The sequence below is a fragment of the Rhamphochromis longiceps genome, linkage group LG1, assembly GCF_057381845.1.
Source record: "Rhamphochromis longiceps isolate RC_006_pf linkage group LG1, R_longiceps_female_GT1.1, whole genome shotgun sequence".
Classification (NCBI taxonomy): Eukaryota; Metazoa; Chordata; class Actinopteri; order Cichliformes; family Cichlidae; genus Rhamphochromis; species Rhamphochromis longiceps.
The window spans coordinates 40327300-40346543 of record NC_140557.1 but is presented as its reverse complement, the minus strand read 5'-3'; the positions used below and the strand labels follow the sequence as shown (position 1 = coordinate 40346543).

Below are 19244 nucleotides of genomic sequence, written 5' to 3'. Positions count from 1 at the left end.
AACGTTATTCCACAAGACTTGTTTCACTTCCAGAACCAGCTGTTCTGATAGGCAGCGATATCTCCCCAGCTTCCACAATGAAGTCATTTGTGAGCCCTTTTACTGAGATGCATGCAAAGAACACAGTCAGGCTTTGCCTCATGTTTTCCACCTGTCTATGAAGACAAACCAAAAGTAGGTTATGATTTTTTTATTTTTTTTTGGGGGGGGAACCCACAAACACACTAAGACAAGAGTTAAAGTCTAAGAACCATCTAAAACTTTATTTCGATCTCCAACAAGGTACATTACATGCAGATGCAAAACTGTTTGCTGCCCAACAGGTATGTTTAATCATTCAATAGTTAAAATCTTCCACTGGTGGGAAGAAAAGGAAAAAAAAAAGTTAGATTAGAAAAACTTTACTTCATAGAAGCAGTTTGTAGATCCTCTGGAAGCTGCACAACAACTTCTCAGCTTTTTCTTGGATATGCAGTTCAAGGTGCATTAGAAAAAAGCCAATACAAATGGCTCAAATTCTCAGATCATAAAAAGAAAAAAGTTGAGTCAGAGTACAGCTGCTGCCATGTTCTTGACAATTGAAGATTTGAGCTGAGGAATGAGGCTGATCTTGAGAAGCTTGCTGCTCGAGTACTTTTTCCTCACAGCCTACAGAGACAGATCCTCAAGGTCAGTCTCTACTCACACATGATATGAGCTGGTGTATTTATTCTCAGCCAACTCACCTGGAACTTCGTTTTCCCTTCATTTACCAGCACAACATTTTTGGCAATGTGCTGCATGATGGGCTTCAGGTGGGCCTCGTCATAGGTAGAGTAGTGCTGCTGTGTGGGAGACTGATGGGAGGTCAATTAACAGCCAGCTTGAAGGAGCAAGATGTTCATAAAAAGTGACTTTAAACTTACCCAGGGTAGGCCGTCCAGCAGCAGCTGGGAGAGGCAGAGGGAAGCAGCAGCGACCTCAGAGGGCCTGTAGTGCACCATATTGTAGTCAAGCAGGGTCAGCTCCATCAGGTACTTGGCCAGCGTGTGTCTCTCCCCATCAGACTGATAAACATGCACGTCAAGGTTTAAGATTCTTACAGTTTCTCTAACACCTTAGCTGCCATTTTTCTTTAATACAGAGTGATACACATGCAAGTTATGAATTGGAGGCAGCCGATTCCTACACTGTTGAAGTCTTCTCCACATTAAATTCATAATGAAACTCACATTTGCCACCTTAGATGCCCGTCTGAGAAAGTGCAGTGGGAGAGGACGCCCCAGCTGAAATTTCAGGCCCTTCAGAATCTGCTGCTCCATCTCGAGAATCTGAGATTTTGTAAAGGCGTTGTCGGTTATGTAGGCAAAGTCGCCAACCTCTGGGACATACATCTCCTCATACTTGCAGGCCACCAGCATGGCAGTCACACCGACAAGTTGCAGCTTCCTGCGAGACACTGGCTGGACCTGCAGCGTAACCAGAAGAAGCCTTTTAGATCCAGGTCACAAACCCATAGACAAGGCTGTTCAGAAACATCACCTGAAGAAAGCGGTCCAGAATGGCAACTGTGAGGTACAGAGTCTCCTGCAGCAGCTGGAACCTGGAGTGAACCTGGACCAGCCAGTCGATGAGAAGCGCTCGCATACCATCAGTGATTTCGTAGCCCTGCATGTAGTTTGCTCGTACTGTCTGCTGCAACTGAGAAGACAAACTGATGTAAGTCAGAGACGACAGCAGCTGGTGTCAGAAGGCAGGGGAAGAAACTACCTCCAGGTTGTGCAGATACTTGTAGATATCCTTCACATATTCTGAACAGAGCTGTGGCTGGTCTGCATCCTCCTCATCCACGTCCTGCACCGCAAGCAGTGCCTCAGAGAAAGCCAGGCACAACTCAGTCTCCTCCTTCATGGACACATCAGTTGCAGATTCCTCCAAAACCAAAGGAAGAGGCTCTGTAGCTGCTTGGACTGGTCGAACATCGGCAGGTTTAGCCACTTGGACACAAGATGGCTTGGCTGACACTTTTGTCTGTCCTGTTCTCTAAGGAAACACGTTTGGAATCATTACAGTTGGGAAATGCAACACGAGTCACTAATAAGACTTTCAGATTGGACAGGAATAAAATTGTTCAACTATTGCGACCTTCCCTTTTGCAAACCACTAAGGGGATTTCAGTCTGCTGCAAGGTTCTTGCTTTGGCTCAGCTAAACCAGTTGACAAGGTTTGTGTTTATTGCAAAAGACAGACAGATGAAGTCTGGGTTGAAAGTCAGCCAGTAAAACTACTTCTAGTCTAGCAGGCATACCAATAAATCAGACCTCTATAAGACTTTATTGCCTGCTTACCAAGTGACTGCAAAGCAGACAAAATGAGTCAGGAACCAAACCAAGATGCTCTTACCTTTGTGACAGTCACTGCTGCGTTAAAGTTGGTAATCTCTCCGAGAGCTGCTCTCCTCGGACCCGCTGCTGCGGCGGCTTTCCCCGGTTTCTGCCGGTTCTCTGCGGTTAGGAGCTGCTAACGAGACAAACATGCACATTAAAAAGGCTTGACCGACTTTTCTACAGCGTGTTTAACATTACTGAAACGATAGCGTTATTATTGCAGCGCTAGCATCAACTAGCCAACAGCAGCGCTTCTCTAGCAAACAAAAGTCTTTTTACTCACCACAGCACGAACTTCCACAGACATGTTTACCGTGGGCAGCAACGAGGATACAGAGTGACCAAGAACAAGCAAAAGAGCATATAATTCAGACTAACAGAGGACAGTTTCCCAACAAAATCCGTAAACAGTTATTTCCGTAGCTAAACAACACAGCGACGAGCAGCTTTCAAATAGTTGTCCTCTAAATCTGATTGGATGTAGCGATTTCGTTCGGACGCTTGTGATTGGCTAGTGATTTCAGGTGGGAATTAAAGCCATATGAGCTTTTAAAGTGCTCGGTAACCTTATCTCACAGTCATCGCTTCATCTACAGTAATATAGCGCCAGATAGTAGATTTATAGCAAATGCTAAATAATACGTAAGCAAGTCTTATGCCTAAAGGCAACTGTTGTTAAAAACTGTGTATGAAAAGTCCCTGGTTTGGGACCTGACGAAGACACAAACCCCTGTGGGGCAACCCGCTGTAGCAATCCCTTTTACTGCTTTAGATTCCTTTTTTTAAAAATTATATTTTTATTAGTCATTTTGTTTTACATTCAGATAACAAAGAGTGTATTTGGTGGCTTGACAGTGTATACATAATGCAGTATGTTTAACTTATTTACATAAAGTACATCAATACATATTATGAAGTAGAGGGTCGACCTGACATTGTACAATACATGAGAGATACACCAGTTCAGGGCTGGCCTTACATAAATTCAGGGCAGAGGGGGGACACAAAGATAATCCATTCATTCCATATTTTGTAGAATTTGTCTTCGAATTTTTAAGGAAAATGTCAATTTTTCCATTTTAAATATTTCAAAAACCACATTAAAGCAATACTTAGATGTTTGCTTTAGATTCCATTAATTTACCTTCTTACTATACTTTCATTCAATGTGAACATGGAAACACAAACAGCATCCATAGACACTACAAGCTGTCTGTAGGTAACTCTGCATGTCTGATTTGGCAGATATTGCAAAGAATCAGAATACTTTATTAATCCCAGACTATATTATGTGCTCACAGTTGCTCCAAGACAGTAAAAACCTTAAATTAAATAATACAATACTTTACTAATTTGGAAAAAAAAAAAAAGCTCTAATGTATATAATAGCTCAATTATAAATATCTCAGTATATAAGAAAAATTAAATATATAAGGTTGAAATTAAGCTGTACAGGATGTGCAATAGGGCATAACTATTACAGTGTGTACTGTGCATTAGATGGAGGAGTTGTGCAGGGAGATACCTACAGACAGGAATGATCTCCTGTGTCGTTCTGTGGTGCATTTGGGCAACGTAAGTCTCTCACTGAATGTGCTCCTGTGATAGGCCAGCACATCATGGAGCGGGTGGGTGGTCTTGCCCACCTTTGTCCTTGGACAACAGACCTGATAAGCCATGTTATGTGTATGTATGATCTGGCAATGTTCCAAACCGCCCAAACACGTTTATTGTGCACGAGGTGACTGCAGAGGAAAGTCTGTGACAAGCAACCTTTAAAAGTTCTCATTATTTCTGAATTTCCAAGAAAATATGAATGATTTTCAAGATGCCTTCAGACTCCACTGTGTTTTCCATGTGGGCCAGGCCACGTTTGACACAGAAATACATGCATTTTTATTAAATATTAAAGCTGCAACCCAAATTTGTGAACTTCAAATTAGAACCACATTTGAAACCTTACGTGTCATATTTTACGTTCCTTTAAATCAGCAAAATAAGTGACTGATGCAGAAGTATTGAATCACCTTCATGTTTACTTGGGCTGGTATTCTTCTGATCTGTCAACCACTGGCATAATGAAATTATCTCCCTATTAGGAGCTTAAACATGAATCCACAGTCACAGCATGTCACAAAGCTGACCACGTAATCATACAGCACTGCACTCGCTTACTCTTTATTTGAGCATCCCTTAAATCAATTCAAGTCATCTTATAACCACAGATATGGAGAACACGTAGTACAAAAATGCAAACCCCTGAAGGACGGCTGAATAACAAAATGCACTTTGCCATGTGATGTTACTCAAGCCACAAGAACCCATGCAACAGGTTGCAGGGGTTAAATTGTCCCAGTGTGACTTTTAAAAGAAAAACAAAAACCAGCTGCTCGAGAGTTTGGTGGCATTTTCTATTTTCAATTCCACTTCTTGATCTCACAGCGTTTCATTATGCCACAGCTGGAAATGGCCTGTGAAAATGTCCCTTTGTTGAGATGGCACAAAATAAAGAACCCAGATGTTTTAAGGAATTGCTGAATCGATGGGGTCCGAGGTGTGAGGTTCAGGGTAGTGAAAGGACCAACAGATTCTCTTTGTTCAGTTAGTTATAAAAACAAAAAACAAAAAACCCAAAACACATCACTTGTGTTCCCATGTGCTCCAAGCACAGCAGGGTATAATGTACCACTAATTTTCTGCAACCATGAGGCAATTGCTTTTAACTTAAGGGCAGGAGGCATCTAGTTTTCCTCCATATGCTCCTAAATGAGGGTACATCCAATTAAAATAAAAATGTCCACCATACTTTATTAGCTTTTCAAGGTAACTCTTGTATAAGGTGACACAGGTATTGAGAAAGACACAAACCATCTAATGGTTTCTGTTACAAGTCACCTCTACAACTGAAACAATGAATTCAATGGTCGTTTCCCCTGTTAGGGGTGAAAATTTGATCCAGTTCTTAGCAAAGGCAAAAGTCCCTTTGACAAATGCACATTTGCATAAAAATGAACTATATTTGAATGACACAACATAGTTACTTTAACAGACCCGTGAGGTAAAAGGTCAAAAACACAGAGTGATATATCACACACTGCTGATCAGCAGGATAAAGTGTATGAAACAACAAGCTGAACTCAGTTCTACTGCGTATTCATTTGATCTCTTTCTAAGCTGGTGCAGCCCTCCACAACAGTCCTAGTTTCTTAAGTGGCCTCTGAAATTTAAATGTTTTAAATCCTTCCTCCGGGGTATCTTAATGAAGCTGTCCCAAAGATTCATGGTGGAAAAAAAAACCCACTTAAAGCTGGTGTTTCCCATTAATCCGCTAGCCACCCATTTAGCATCTTTAATTCATGAAAGCACTAACTGTTAAAAAAGGCTTTAATACTTGAACAAATGGCAGTATCACAGAGTTTCAAGAAAAACATACACTGCTAACAGAGGCTGCACCGCCACATCATCAAAATCCCACTTTATTACCTGTTGCTTTGATTTTACTGTTGTGAAAGACGTCCAACCTCCAACAGAGCAAGAACAAAGTCATGTCGGGTGGTGGTTTTCTCTCATATTGCATGGTTATGGAATGTAAATGTAACTGTTACGTAAATGGACAAAACACAATCCACACACACGTCGGTTTCCTGAACCAAAGTAGGATGAAGAGGAGACAGAATGAAGCTCTGGCCTTATTATTTATTCTATAGTTCTTCCCTGCGGTGTGGATGGATTGGCTGAACGGCAGAATCAGTTGCCATTTTGGTTCATCTGTAGATACTCGTTGTGTAACTTTTCTTGGGTCTCGTAGAGCTTGCGGAGCTTCTTGGCTTGACCTTTGCTGAGCTCCTTCCCTTCAACGTCATGAGTGGGGAAACCCTGTTAACGGCGACAAAACCAAACACACCTTTAAAGCTTTTCAGGTTGACACGGTTTGTGAGCTGTCGTTTCCAGGGTAACTTTTAAATTACCTTTCTGAATTTTCCTCAAGTTCTGACGCACACACAGTTACACTGGATGCGGATGTCATTTCAAATAAGGACATTCATGTCTGTACAAGCAAATCCCCGTGAGCTAGGTCTTTCCTACTCTTGGATCCGCATCACGTCATTGACCTCAGGCACACGTCTAGCTGTGAGCACCAAATCCCCACTTTTATTGCTGTAACTTCATGATTTCGTGGCGTGGGGTCGTTGGCCCCGTGACCACCTCACGACCTGGAGTACCGGGTGCTAATCTTTGTCTTTGCTTTCCTAGATATCCCAGGTTTTAAGCCCTCAGCAACAGATTCCTGAGGTCATCAGGGCCCACGAGCCTCACCACCAACATGGCACCAGCTTAACAGGTTCTTCTCATGAAAAATTAAGCATGGGAGGTAAAATAAGGACTTACCGTTTCATCGAATTTTGAGTATTTGTCTGTTTCACTGCGAAACATTTCGCTTGCAGGGATCTTCATCTTGGCCAGTTTCGCCATCTGCAACAGTAACAGAAACATGAAGATTTCCCTGATGACACAAACGCAGAAGGTCACTGTCTATATAAACCATCAGACTGACCTCTTGCTCCTGTTTCTTCTTAGCAGCCTCTAGCTTCTTCATTTTCTTCTCTTCTTCCATCTGTGAAAGATGGAATTTTATTGTGTGAAATGTTTTAAAACACATGTTTGCATTTTTAAAAAACAATTTTACATAAAAATGAAGGCTTGCAGTGGACTTCTGTTAAAATTGTAAATCAGCTAAGAATTTCTTTTGTCTGAACAAACTAGCTGTTAGATGTTGAAATGCCCGTCCTTATATCCTTGGAAACTCAGCGTCCTTCAGTTTTGGGAGGGGGCACTTCTTTTTCTGGCTTATCGTTTACTTTAAATTGGGATAAATTATCTCCTGTCAATCTTAGGACCTAAACTGCTCCAGACATGCACTCGATGTGTGATGATGTCTTCTCTTACCCTCTTCTTCTCCTCTCTCTCCTTCAGTAATGTCTCCTTGTCCACTAGCTTCACCACAGTGGGCAGGCCTGCAACACAACCACTTTATTTTCCAACACTCTTCACTTTGTAAGAACGAAACAAGGTCAGAACTTTTTTACATTCTTACGAAGAGAGTAAAGGCTCGGATTTATTGAGCAGGGCATCTTACTGCGCTGCAGTCATAAAGATGTGATGAATGGAGCGGATAATGATTTCGTGACACAGACGTAGCCAGTTTATTCCAGTAATAACTAACCCAGTCCACAGACGGCTGCGCAAAGGAGGCAGACCTGATGAGGAAGATCAAAACCTGAGCCGATTCTTTATCTCTATAACTTCAAACACAGACATCTTACCTTCGTGATCTTCCAGACGTACTCCAAGCTCTGGCAACATGTCGTCACGGACAACATCGCAGAGCTGCAGCAGCTCTGTCACTGAATAAGTAAGAAAAGAAAAAAAAGAAGAAGAATTTCATGTTTCAGTTCTCTCTGATTCAACATGGAGGTGATGTTTTGAGTTATAAAGTAAACAGTTTTGTTTAAAGCGCATGTTCTTACCTTTCTGCTCTCGAGCAATTTTGCGGACGCGCTCTCTAAAATCTGACAGCACTGTGAGGTATGGCATCACTGCGCTCTCCAGCTGTGGACAATTAAGGGGAATTTTTCATATGCAGTACATTTCTCATAATAATAATGCCACAAGAGACACAATTCAATCACAAAAAGTGAAAACCAGTTCACTTACATCAACACTCTGACTCTGTCCACCCATGGGAAAACCTACGGGGTCCGATCCTTCAACTGCACCAAATATCTAGACAACAACAAAAGTTTCATTTGAAGGGTTTGTTAGGCATCTCCACACTGATTTTGCCCAGTAATGGAGTTGTTTCTTAACTTGGAGAAGTAACAAAGTGTATCACATCCACTTTCATGTGTGTGAATGGATGAATGAGGCATGTTGTATAAATGAGATAAGAACAAACAGCATGATTTCTCCTCCATACAGAATCAAGGTGTTCTGTAAAATTCATTATTCTGAGAGCTGTGAAACGATAAACGCAGCAGCAGAAACGTGCTCACCTTCAGCATGTTGGTGAGGTACGCAGCAATACTTTCCATCAGCATGCGGTTGGGCCTGAGTTTGACGCTCTTCTTGCTGGCAATGTAACCGTTGCTTTGGCTGACCAGCGTTCTCATCTCCTCCATGGCAGTGCGGGTGTCCACGTTGTCACACAGAGCCTCGTGGACGGCAGACTTCCTGTCACAGAAACTACACAACACAAGTCACTTTTTAGTTTTAAGTATGAATGTGTTGTGTTTGCACGCACACAACTCTGAAAGTGCAAATTTTGATGAAGAACAACAAACTGGTCTTCTAATCTACCAAGTCGCTCTCTCACCTGTTGTTGAGCTCCACCTCTGCCGTCTCCCACTTCTCAAACTGACCAGTGATGTCAGTAGGCGCACGCAGGATGTCTTTCACATTCAGGAAGAACTCCTTTCAAATAGAATAGAACAGAATTCAACTTTGTTGTCATTGCACATGCACAGGTACAGGGCAACGAAATGCAGTTTGCATCCATCCAGAAGTGCTTTAGTGATATAGATATATTACAATATATATTAGCAATAATATAGATATGTAAGTATATTACAGAAATGGGTCTATTATGGTATGTTATAATGTACACAGTATGAAGTATGTTATGAATATTCTATAGCTATAAGTATGTACAGGCTGTAGTGAGTACAAGCTACAAATAACAAACAAAACAAAAACAGATCAACACAAAACAGACAAATCTTCCAACACTGTCTTTGTTCTTGCTTTCACCTACATTCATAAACTTCTCGTACTGGACGGCTGACTCCATCGTGTTAGAAGAATAGTCCAGAGTGTCCTTCCAGGAATGCATCAAGAAAGCCAGACGGAGCTGACGTGCTGCGTGGAGACAAACAGTGAGACCGTTAAATAGTTCTACTCTAACTGAAGAACTTAGTGTTCATTATGGATAACGTGTTTCTCTTCAGATATAAAATAAGTAACAACTGCTGTTGGGGTGAGAGAGGGAACCATTGCATTCAATAATAATTAAATGCAAAGTGGTGTATAAACAGATAATAAGTGAAAAAGTATGTCTGAAGAAGAAACGCATCATGGGAACCCCCAGCAGCATTCAGTTTGCTGTTAAAATGATGATTTTGGCTTTGAGCTGTGACAGTTTGTGCAGCCTCATAGCTGGAAAAACTCCCTGACAGTTTATTAATGGTGATGTATGCTCAAGTGATGCAGTCTACAAAGCAGGAACACATGTATCACCTGTGTTCTTCGCCAAGGCGTCCTTGATCGTGATGAAATTCTTCAGAGACTTTGACATCTTGCAGCCTGAGATTGTCAGGTGCCCGGTGTGCAGAAAGTACTGGACCCAGTAATCGTTCTCAAAGAACGCCTGTAAGCAGCACAAGCAACTGTGGTCATAACAGGTTTTACCCTTCATCACTGGAAACGGCTTTAAACACATTCAGGATGTTTCAAAGTGTGTGTTACGTCAGGCATTTACATAGTAAACAGGAACACATTTTCTGCAACAGTTACCTCTGACTGAGCCAGCTCGTTGTCATGATGAGGGAATCGCAGATCAAACCCTCCCCCGTGGATGTCCATCGACTCGCCCAAGATAGAGCCAGCCATGGCTGAACATTCAATGTGCCACCCGGGTCTTCCCTGTCACAACATTCAAAGAAAACACCGATGACTTCCTTTCTCATAAGTACAAATTCTCGTTCCATTTCACAGAGCCTCAAATGACACTTTCATGTTTATATAAAAGAAAAGCTTTAAATGCAAAGGATGATCACACGGTCTTTAAAGTCTCTGAAAATGAAGGCTCACCTTCCCCCATGGAGAGCCCCATGATGGTTCTCCAGGCTTGGAGGCTTTCCACAATGCAAAGTCATTCGGTGACTTTTTCTCACTTAGTCTCTCTGCAGAAATGCTCAGATCTCCTACAGAGCCAGGAAAACAACGACAACAGGTTAAAAACTGAACATTGTACTTATTCTCTACTCAAATATTGGTAGGAGGGAAATCTTGGTGAATCTCTTCTGCTCTCACTGAGTCAAGCACTGAAAATCCCCGACCTGTTGTCTGTTGTCGGGCATGTCTGCACCTGTTGTGTGGTGCTTGTTTTATAAGTGTACCTTCTCCCTCTTGTAAAGCTTTCTGATCGCCGACCGCCTCCGGCACCAGTTTAGCGTACGAGTGCTGCGGACTGGAATCAAACTTCAAGGTGTCAAAGTATACTGAACCGTTTGACTCGTACCTGCAGACACCAGAGAAACAAGTAACTATAGCGACAGCGATGCAAGCAGTTCGTTCGGTACGACACAAATCGTGAACAGCGGCAGCATCTTCCTCACCCATAACCATTTGAAACTATTTTCCTCACAAACTCCACGATCTCAGGCACGTATTCACTGACTCGAGTAAGGACATCAGGGGGAAGAACCTGTGTGCCAAAATGACAACTTAAATCCAGTTACAGCAGGAAAATGCTGATTTCAAAGCACATTTTAACAATGATATTTTAGACATAGTGTCCTTCCAGTAACAGAAGTTTGGACAGAGCAGTTTCAGCCATTGTTATCTCAGAAACGGTAACGTTCAACAACACAAGTAAAACTGAACAATTCATAGAAAAAGTTTCTTTACACATGTTGGATTTTTACAGGGGGCGTTTATTTAATTCCTTTAAGAGATTTTCTCAGAAAATCAAAAAATCATTTGGCTTTTTTATACTTACATTGAGTGCTTTCATATCTTTGTGATAGTCTTCTTCCCAGTATTTAGGGAGAAGGGAGAAGATGGAATTCTCTGTGACGTGACTTCCGAATTGTTTGTCCAACCAGTCTGCCAGCAAGTCCTTGGAATTCTCCAACAACACCTTGGGGAAGAAAAGACAATTCAATTGGACTTGTTGAGCTCATTTCCAGCTCCACACTTTTATTCGTGGTCACTATTAACAGAGTAGTTTTGCAGGATTCTAGTGATAAAACGATCCTTATTAGTTCTTGGTGCAGACCTGGTAAAACTGGGTGGAGTTCCTAGTTGGAACTCAGATCAGTCACACTAACCCTGAGTTACTAATCCCAAATGGTGGCAGTGAATACAAGCAGTAATAAAGCTAATCTGTCCTCCCACTGTTGTAAATGTAGAGCACTGACCATCTATCCATGAATCTGCTGCAGTTATTTTGGAAGCACAAAAAGCAAACAAAATAAAAACAAAAAAAGCATTTTCTGTATTTCTAGTGATATTTCTCTGAAGTTGCCACCACATCAGAACAGACTCACGTGTGCCAGAGGTCGTATGACTTCATCTGCGGCTTTGCTCTCCATTGCTGCTTGCAGCGGTTGCAGACTGGCTGTAACTGCACTGTCCAGCCTTTCCAGCATCTGCTTCTTGTCCGGGTCTGTGGTGGAAGCCAGCTGGGCCTGAAACGGCTGGAATTGGCAGAATAACACACAGAAATCCACAGAAATTAAAAAAACTTTCAGCTTGTCTCTGTTTTTAGATAGAGCTGAAGCTTGGACTTCTACTAGCTACAGTACAGGGTGTACTGATGCTTGTGTCTATAGAGTCTAGTGTTTGTGCATGCTGTGGTTAACCAGCTGCTACTTCACAAACACTGATACAACCCATAGGGAAACCAACAGAGCCTGCCGATGGAGCAGAGTTGTTGTAGGAGGAGGTTTGCAACTAGATCTTCTGATATTATAAACTCAGTGACATAAATGTTTAACATTAACGCAGTATTTATCTGTTTTACTAAGTACTGCACAGTTCTGTTTTGTGTTATTTGAATTATCTGCCTCGCTAAATAATGACCAATAATCTCCAGAGAGATACATGCTGTGCGATCAATGAAAACAAAGAGAGAAGATTTACACCATCACTGTCAGATCAATAAGTACTTCACACAGGTGCAGTGCATCCAGGGCTTAAACCTGTCTCACCGTTCTGGCGCTGAGCACATCCTGCAGTATTTGAGCCGCTTGTGGCTGTTTCTCTTTGTACTGGTCCAGAAGGTAATTCTGCCGAGCTCTTTTAATGATCTGAAAGAAGAATATCCCAATAATAAACCAAAACAGCAGAGTTTGCTTATGCCAAAAGTTCAAAAGCATTCTGCATGTATTGCAACATCAGCTCCATAGTAGGACAGTCTGGGTGCTAAACTGGCCTGTCCTGTAGTCCTGACGCCCGTTTAGCCCATTACGAAACAACAAATACAAATCAGCTCCTAATTTTCTGAGCAGCTGAAAACCTGCATGTGTACATTTATGTTTTCCCCCTGTCTAATTAGGTCATCACAAGACCCTGAATTCCTGCCATAACTTCTCAGAGACATGTCAGCTTACAAGCTGAACCTGTTTTTACCTGCCTATAAACACACAGACAGATGTGTGAACATGTGAATGTTAACAAGGACCTTGCACTTATTTCAACAGGGCTGCATTAATCATTACAGACACAGATGAGCTTGGACAACCCATCTCCCACATTTCATGCAAAAACCTTTATTAAAAAAATTAAAAACATCTAAAACACATCAAAGCAGACTTACTTTGTCATCTATGTCTGTAATGTTCATGCAGTAGATCACATCATACTTGAAGTAGTCCCTCAGTATCCTTCGCAGAATATCAAAGGATATGTAGGATCTGCATAAAGCAAATTATTCATTAAAATGTTGTTGTAATAGAAAAAAATATAACAGTCTCGCTATATGAAGGATCATTTCCAACCCAGAATTTCAGTGCTTAAATTCCTCTGATCTTGCTTACCTGGCATGTCCCATGTGGGAGGCATCGTACACTGTAGGACCACAGCAGTACCATGTTACTTTATTCCCTTTCTGAGGAACAAACAGCTCCTGAAACATGGAGGTTATGAACTTAAATGAGGATAACAAATACTTTAAAATAAAAAAATCTGATAAAAATGTATCTTACTGGTGGCAGCGGTATTTTTAAATGCAGTGTAATAGAAACGAGAGCCACAGCGAGAGATTAGGTTGCATAGATGGTTTTATTTCTACGTTTGTTTTTTCAGTCGAGACTTCTTCCTGATCCAGAACAGTCTGGTTGTGCCAGACTAACGCTCATCTAAGAAATACGGGCATGTTTATCAGCGCCACAAAGAGCCTTAAGCTAAAGACCATCTCGCTACACTTAAAATCATCTGGAAACCAGTTGTGTGTGCATGTGGCAAAATGCAAGCAGACTATAAAAATATGCATTAAATCTACAAATGTGAAGTGAAAGTGCTGCATTCTATACCAAGAATGAGAGCACATCTGTCACAAGATACATCAGTCAAAAGAAATGTGACTATAACTTCTTTAAACCATACCTGGATTGCATACTTTGGAAAACAGTGAGGCTTTAAATCCTGTCACTATTAAAAACTTGAATGAAATAATCTAAATATATATGCATTCTTTCTTTTTATAAGTTGTACAGTAACGATCACAGACTCTTTAGAATTGTGTTTGCTTCAGTGGTTTAGCCCTGCGTCAGGCTGCCCACCTGTCCAATGGATGACGTGCACGGTCATACTTTTATTCCCATGTCTGCTCCTACATACGTTTCTATTGCAGCTCCAATTGTTAGTCACAAATGTGGGCGAAACGCTCACAGTTACATGGCAGAAACCGAGAGCTACAGATGCTTCGTGTAATAAACGAAGCGCCAAAGCACAAAATTTGCATCGATTATTTTTTAAGTTATTCGAGTTACTCGGTGAATTGTTGCAGCCCCTTATTAATCCCTTGTAACTTTAACAGGCCTCATAATCTTAATTTGCCTGCAAATCATAGCTTATCGTTTCAATTTCACATCACTGCATGAGTATAAATAAAACTGACTCTGTCCAGCCTGTGGCTATATATACATTGAGGGATGCGGTATCTAATGTAGCGACTTCACGAGGACCTCATTTCCCAGCAACACCAGCACTGATGTGCGCTTTACATTCGTCTCTACCTTTGCTCTTGTCAGGCTGTTGTAGAGTCGCAGCTGAGGAACATCTGTTCCTGCTGGTGGAGACCAAGGAGGCTGGACACGCTTTCCTTTGACTAAAAAAAGAAAGGAACAAGGGACAATTTCAGTTTTCACATCATAAGAAAAGGGGTTCTACCTCTGTCGAAGCTATTCATATGGATGCTTTGGTGACATCATGTTCCATTAGGGCTAATTAATAAGACTAATCAATAAAGGCTACCAATAAGACAGTGACTCAGAGCTCACGTCAGATAACATGAGACAGTGAAAGAGCAAAGAACTGATGCCCAGTGCTGTGATAATGGTTCAAAAACTGTGACACATGTAAATGGATTTATTTTTGCTTGAAATAGTTAAAGTAAAGCAATGACAGAAATCTGTTATAGGTTCTAGTGCAGTGCTGAGGAGTGTGATATTTCAACAGTAGTTAACAATAAATATAAATATTCTCATCATCCCATTCTTATCAAAGACACACAATAAAGTTTCCTCTTCATCAGTGTCAACAAAAGAAAATATTTCCTCTTTAGTCTGAACTTCTGTCACTGTGTCTACCTACTGAGCTTCAATTTCCAGTCAAATATTTGCTCAAAGGCAGGGTTCAACATCCACACAGCGCATCAGAAAAAGAGTTGATGCAGTCTGCACAAAGGGAAAGCACAAGTACTGTTCACAAGCAGTGCAACCCTGCTAGAATATGGAATCTAAAAATAGTTAGATACCCCATATGATTAGTTAAAAAACAACTTCAAGTGGACACATTGTGCTTAAGATTGCTAATGGTCAACACGTTTATTTAACATGGCCAGAGTCACTGGTCATAGCTGGCGAACATATCCTTGATAACCCCGACCAAAAGAAGCAGGTAAGCCCAAGAACTCCCCAGGAAACTCCACTGAGGACACAGAGTGAGGGAGGCTGCTGTCCCCAGAAGTCTACAGAACCAGAAGTCTTTTAACAACCACATGGTAAAAATAAATTTTTTTAAAATATACAGTTTTGAAGCATTTCTGGTTTTGCTTCACCTTTCAGACCCCAAACTTACATCTATCGTGTCTACTGTGTCCTTGTAAAGAAGAATGGAATTTTCCAGTAACACAGCAGAGTTAAATGGAAAGTGAAGGTGAAAGAAATGAAGGAAATCTAGACATCCGAGACTGGCACAGCATCAGATGAGCAAAACAACACACTGGAGTCCCCGGATAAAAATACAGCGATGAAAGTGAGCGTAATAGGTCAAATTTACTATTTACTGGCTTTTTTAATAAGAGTTTCACTCCCACTCACATCAGCCACGTAACCAAGTACGCTCTTACACATCGTTTAGATTAATAAATAAACATTTCTGTGTTCTATCATCAGTTACTCTTTCTTTTCATGATGTTTTACATTTTTTGTAAAGTTGTCCTTATTAATATTAAGCTATTTAGCCAGGTATGGGAACAAAGAGTATTTGCCTGTGGGGTTCTTCACCAGCTGTTGCTGCCGTGTTTACACAGCGATAACGCGAGTCTCCTCAGCGCTTAGCTGCAGGTACCACACACATCAAGTTGCTATGACTGACATCAAAAGTGCAAGCTAAAACAGAGTTCATTCCAGTGCCTGCAAAGGAAGCCTTAGTTCATGCTGAGAGTCAGTTTGTTTAAGAGGGCACGTCACAGCCTCAGAGTGCCTCCACATCCACGGCCAGCAGGCGCAGGACCACATCTAGCCTGTTCATGCCTTCAGCTTTCTACTCACTGCTGCTTTCTGGGTTGAGGTCCTGTTGCAGGGCTGCTATGTGTCTGTACCAGCGCAGAGCGTGGACATGTTGTGGATCTGGGGGTCTGTGGAGGAGCTTAAAGGCTTTCTGGTCGACCTGGGTGGGGCTGAACCCAGCCAGGTAGCTGCGTGAGGTTAGGTAGTCATTCAGGGCCACTGTCAGTGCAGCCTCCTCACTTATCTGTAGCAAGAAGCCATACTCAAAGGCTGCAGAAACAAGAGGGCAAATGTTCGCAAAGAATTACCACCTTACTCCACTGGACAGTGGAATAACCAATGAGACTAATGACTTTGGTCAGAGCCAAGAATTACTCGATCAGTTGGAAAGTCAGCACACGTCCAAAGTAAACTGCACTTATGAGTGAGTTAAATGAAACTACTCGCTACCCAAACATAGCCTAGCAGAACTAATGCTGAATAACACTGGCCTTTAGCCACTCACAGAGAACCTTATATATGTATAAGAAAACAAAAGAGGTGCAAGCACTGAGTGGAAACAGGAGAAAGCAAAAGATGGAGAAAAAAATGTAATTAAGGGTGCAGGTTACATGTCTTATAGAAGCAACCTGTGATTTTCATACTGTGTTACTATTTGAGCTGTAATTCTAACTGCAGGTCAACAAGTATTTGGACAGGAACACATTTTATATCAATCAAGGGGCTGAAAATAAATACAGCAAATATTGGTAAAACTGTTAATGTTACCAATGTTTTAAAGGGTCAGGTTTCACTGATTTAAAGGTAAATTAGGAACGTACTAATAAGCAATTTCTTAGTTATTTTAGGTTCATTTCCTTCTTAACTTGAAGCTGAAAGTCTGCACTTTAATCACACCTCGACTGTTTTATTTCATTGTTGTGCTGTATAAAATTTAAATTACTGACCTGAGAGTAAAAATCACAGTAAGCACTTGAAAACGTTAACAGTGTTTCTCATAACAGGCTAAGTTATACTACTACTACTACTAGTAGTAGTAATAATAATAACAATAATTTCAATGCTTTCCATAAACCTTTGTAAAAATATCAAACAAAAAGGCGATACTGTCGGATGCTAATAATTTTCTTAAAGATGACACGAAAGAAGATGGAACTTAAACCCGAACATAGACTTAAACAAACCACAGTTCAACAAAAACACCCCACACATCACACAGGAATAGGTTCACTAAAACACTATAAACAAATAAAAGAGAATAAACTGTAGTTACTTCATAACATCCTGTTTGACTGGACAAATGAGCCGAAGATGAGGCTACCTTTTTTAAACGCAGACAAATTGCTAAATAGTATTTGCTGCCCTGTGTTTATGCCGAGGTATTAAGTATTAGTTTAAGCTGTATTTTTTATATGAAATTCGGCTTGTCACTCATTGACAGTGTTTCCTTTAGCTAAGCGGCTCAACTGCAGACTTTGGGACACAGCTCTACATATTAGCTAGCCTGAGCGTTAGCATATTCGCTGTGACACTTCATCAAAATGCGTTAGGTTGTGCTGTCATAGCTTTATGCGGTTTTTCAACTAACGAACCCATAAAGCAAACACCATATATTATTTACTGTACCCGGATCACCCGAAGCCGACATTGTCACAGTAATCAAAGGCTGGATGCTGATGCAACAATAACGTGCCCGGAAGAAGAACCCGTATAAACGACGGTAGGAATAGGAACCAAAGTGTTTGAACCTGAGAGCTGGCGGACATAAATGATGGTACACTCAATGTTTTTTGTTTTTGTTCTGTGTGTGTGTGTGTGTGTGTGTGTGTGTGTGTGTGTGTGTGTGTGTGTGTGTGTGTGTGTGTGTGTGTGTGTGTGTGTGTTTAAGACACTGGAATGCAATGCAATAAAAAATAAAATACTATATACAATAGAATAAAATAGAAATACAAATGCTATATACAACTGAGTAAGAAAATACAAAAGTACAACTTCGTCAGAAGAAGAATTGTACAAGAATTGCACATATAGCAGTCTTATTGCACATGTGAGGGTTTGATCAGCTGCAAAAGTCTTTGTTGTGGAGTCTGACAGCAGTGGGGAGGAAAGACCTGCGAAATCTCTCCGTCCCACACCGTGGGTGCCGCAGTCTCCCACTGAAGGAGCTGCTCAGTGCTGTCAGAGTCTCTTGCATGGGGTGGGAGATGTTGTCCAACAGGGATGACAGCTTAGCCGCCGTTCCCCTGTCACTCACCACCTCCACTGGGTCCAGAGGGCATCCTAGAACAGAGCAGCATCCTAGAACTTTTAAGGAAAAGTTGATGATCAATCAAGCTTAAGTTATATGGGCACGAGCTGGAAAATTTTTTTAAAAATGATTTCTTGGAATGTGGTTTTAAATCTCAGTGGAAAAGTACCGAGATTCTATAGTTAAACAGAATCTGAAAAAAAGAAAGAAAATAAAATATATATATCTAGTTTTTGTTGCCTACATTGTAGACTCTACATTGTAGAGGGTGACGTTGCCTTTAAACAGGGTACAGTCAGGGGTTAAAGTGGGATTCAGCAGGTGGAGGAACCCTAAAATTGGCTGTAATGGCTCAATGTGGGGAAAAGTATAATAACACAATAACTTCTATTGAGAGCTCCAGTATGTTTTCTTAGGCTGTGATCAAATGACCTGCTGCTCTTTGTGGATTTACACAAATTAATTCAACAAGGTGTTAGCAGGTGTTTCATGAGTTGTCCTGGCTGATTTCCATCCTCTACACTGACAGTATCTTGTTTATGCAGTCTTTTTTCTAAATGGTATAAAGTTTTATGAAGGTGGAATTCAGTCAGTGGATCATCAGCTAAAATTCATTTGAATCTCTGCTACACTTGATCCAGGGCGGTCCTGGCCTGTTTGGCGCCCTGGGCGAACACTCCCTTTACCCCTAATCCTAAAGTGTATTTTTATTTTCTTACTTTTCTTATATTTATTGTTTGTTTACTTGCACTGCTGTAACTGGAGCCTCGTCATCTTGTCTCTCTATATACTGGACTGTATGTAGCGGAGATGACAATAAAGTTTATTTTGACTTCAGCAGTGAGCACGCGCACCGAGGACTCTCGCGCTCACTTTTCCTGTATAGAATTTCGAAAA

General features: G+C 41.2%; 2 protein-coding genes across 4 annotated transcripts; both read right to left on the bottom strand.

Annotated features, from left to right (window-relative positions):
* Window positions 1-236: 236 nt before the first annotated feature.
* On the bottom strand, window positions 237-2827 carry ccnb2 (cyclin B2). 2 transcript variants are annotated; one of them, XM_085412860.1, is made up of 8 exons: window positions 2650-2827; window positions 2383-2499; window positions 1750-2022; window positions 1522-1680; window positions 1212-1448; window positions 906-1046; window positions 726-836; window positions 237-648 (listed from the first exon to the last, which is right to left on the bottom strand). In XM_085412860.1, exons 1-8 carry the CDS (start codon window positions 2671-2673, stop codon window positions 547-549), a joined length of 1164 nt encoding a protein of 387 aa, XP_085268986.1. In that variant the 5' UTR covers window positions 2674-2827; the 3' UTR covers window positions 237-546. The 2 variants fall into 2 exon arrangements, with proteins under 2 accessions (XP_085268986.1, XP_085268995.1); XM_085412869.1 differs by having other exon boundaries at window positions 2383-2496.
* A 1690-nt stretch (window positions 2828-4517) lies between these two features.
* cars1 (cysteinyl-tRNA synthetase 1) lies at window positions 4518-17820 on the bottom strand. Of its 2 annotated transcripts, XM_085409055.1 has the most exons (23): window positions 17726-17812; window positions 16142-16369; window positions 14384-14475; window positions 13184-13272; window positions 12964-13060; window positions 12356-12454; window positions 11693-11842; window positions 11143-11283; window positions 10760-10848; window positions 10541-10662; window positions 10233-10345; window positions 9936-10064; window positions 9660-9789; window positions 9178-9281; window positions 8740-8837; window positions 8420-8609; window positions 8082-8150; window positions 7895-7976; window positions 7691-7771; window positions 7314-7381; window positions 6922-6981; window positions 6756-6839; window positions 4518-6242 (listed from the first exon to the last, which is right to left on the bottom strand). In XM_085409055.1, exons 1-23 carry the CDS (start codon window positions 17745-17747, stop codon window positions 6114-6116), a joined length of 2466 nt encoding a protein of 821 aa, XP_085265181.1. In that variant the 5' UTR covers window positions 17748-17812; the 3' UTR covers window positions 4518-6113. The 2 variants fall into 2 exon arrangements, with proteins under 2 accessions (XP_085265181.1, XP_085265188.1); XM_085409062.1 differs by lacking the exon at window positions 16142-16369 and having other exon boundaries at window positions 17726-17820.
* Window positions 17821-19244: the final 1424 nt, after the last annotated feature.

Excerpts from the sequence above, each read along its gene's own strand:
- ccnb2 (XM_085412860.1), bottom strand. The coding sequence starts at position 2,673 with ATGTCTGTGGAAGTTCGTGCTGTG. Across the intron at positions 1,047-1,211 it reads GGGCATCTAAGGTGGCAAAT|TCTGATGGGGAGAGACACAC; the intron begins GTGAGTTTCATT and ends CATGTTTATCAG. Across the intron at positions 649-725 it reads AAGGGAAAACGAAGTTCCAG|GCTGTGAGGAAAAAGTACTC; the intron begins GTGAGTTGGCTG and ends CTGTCTCTGTAG.
- cars1 (XM_085409055.1), bottom strand. The coding sequence starts at position 17,747 with ATGTCGGCTTCGGGTGATCCGG. Across the intron at positions 11,843-12,355 it reads ATGTGCTCAGCGCCAGAACG|CCGTTTCAGGCCCAGCTGGC; the intron begins GTGAGACAGGTT and ends TGCCAATTCCAG. Across the intron at positions 6,243-6,755 it reads ACTCAAAATTCGATGAAACG|GGTTTCCCCACTCATGACGT; the intron begins GTAAGTCCTTAT and ends CGCCGTTAACAG.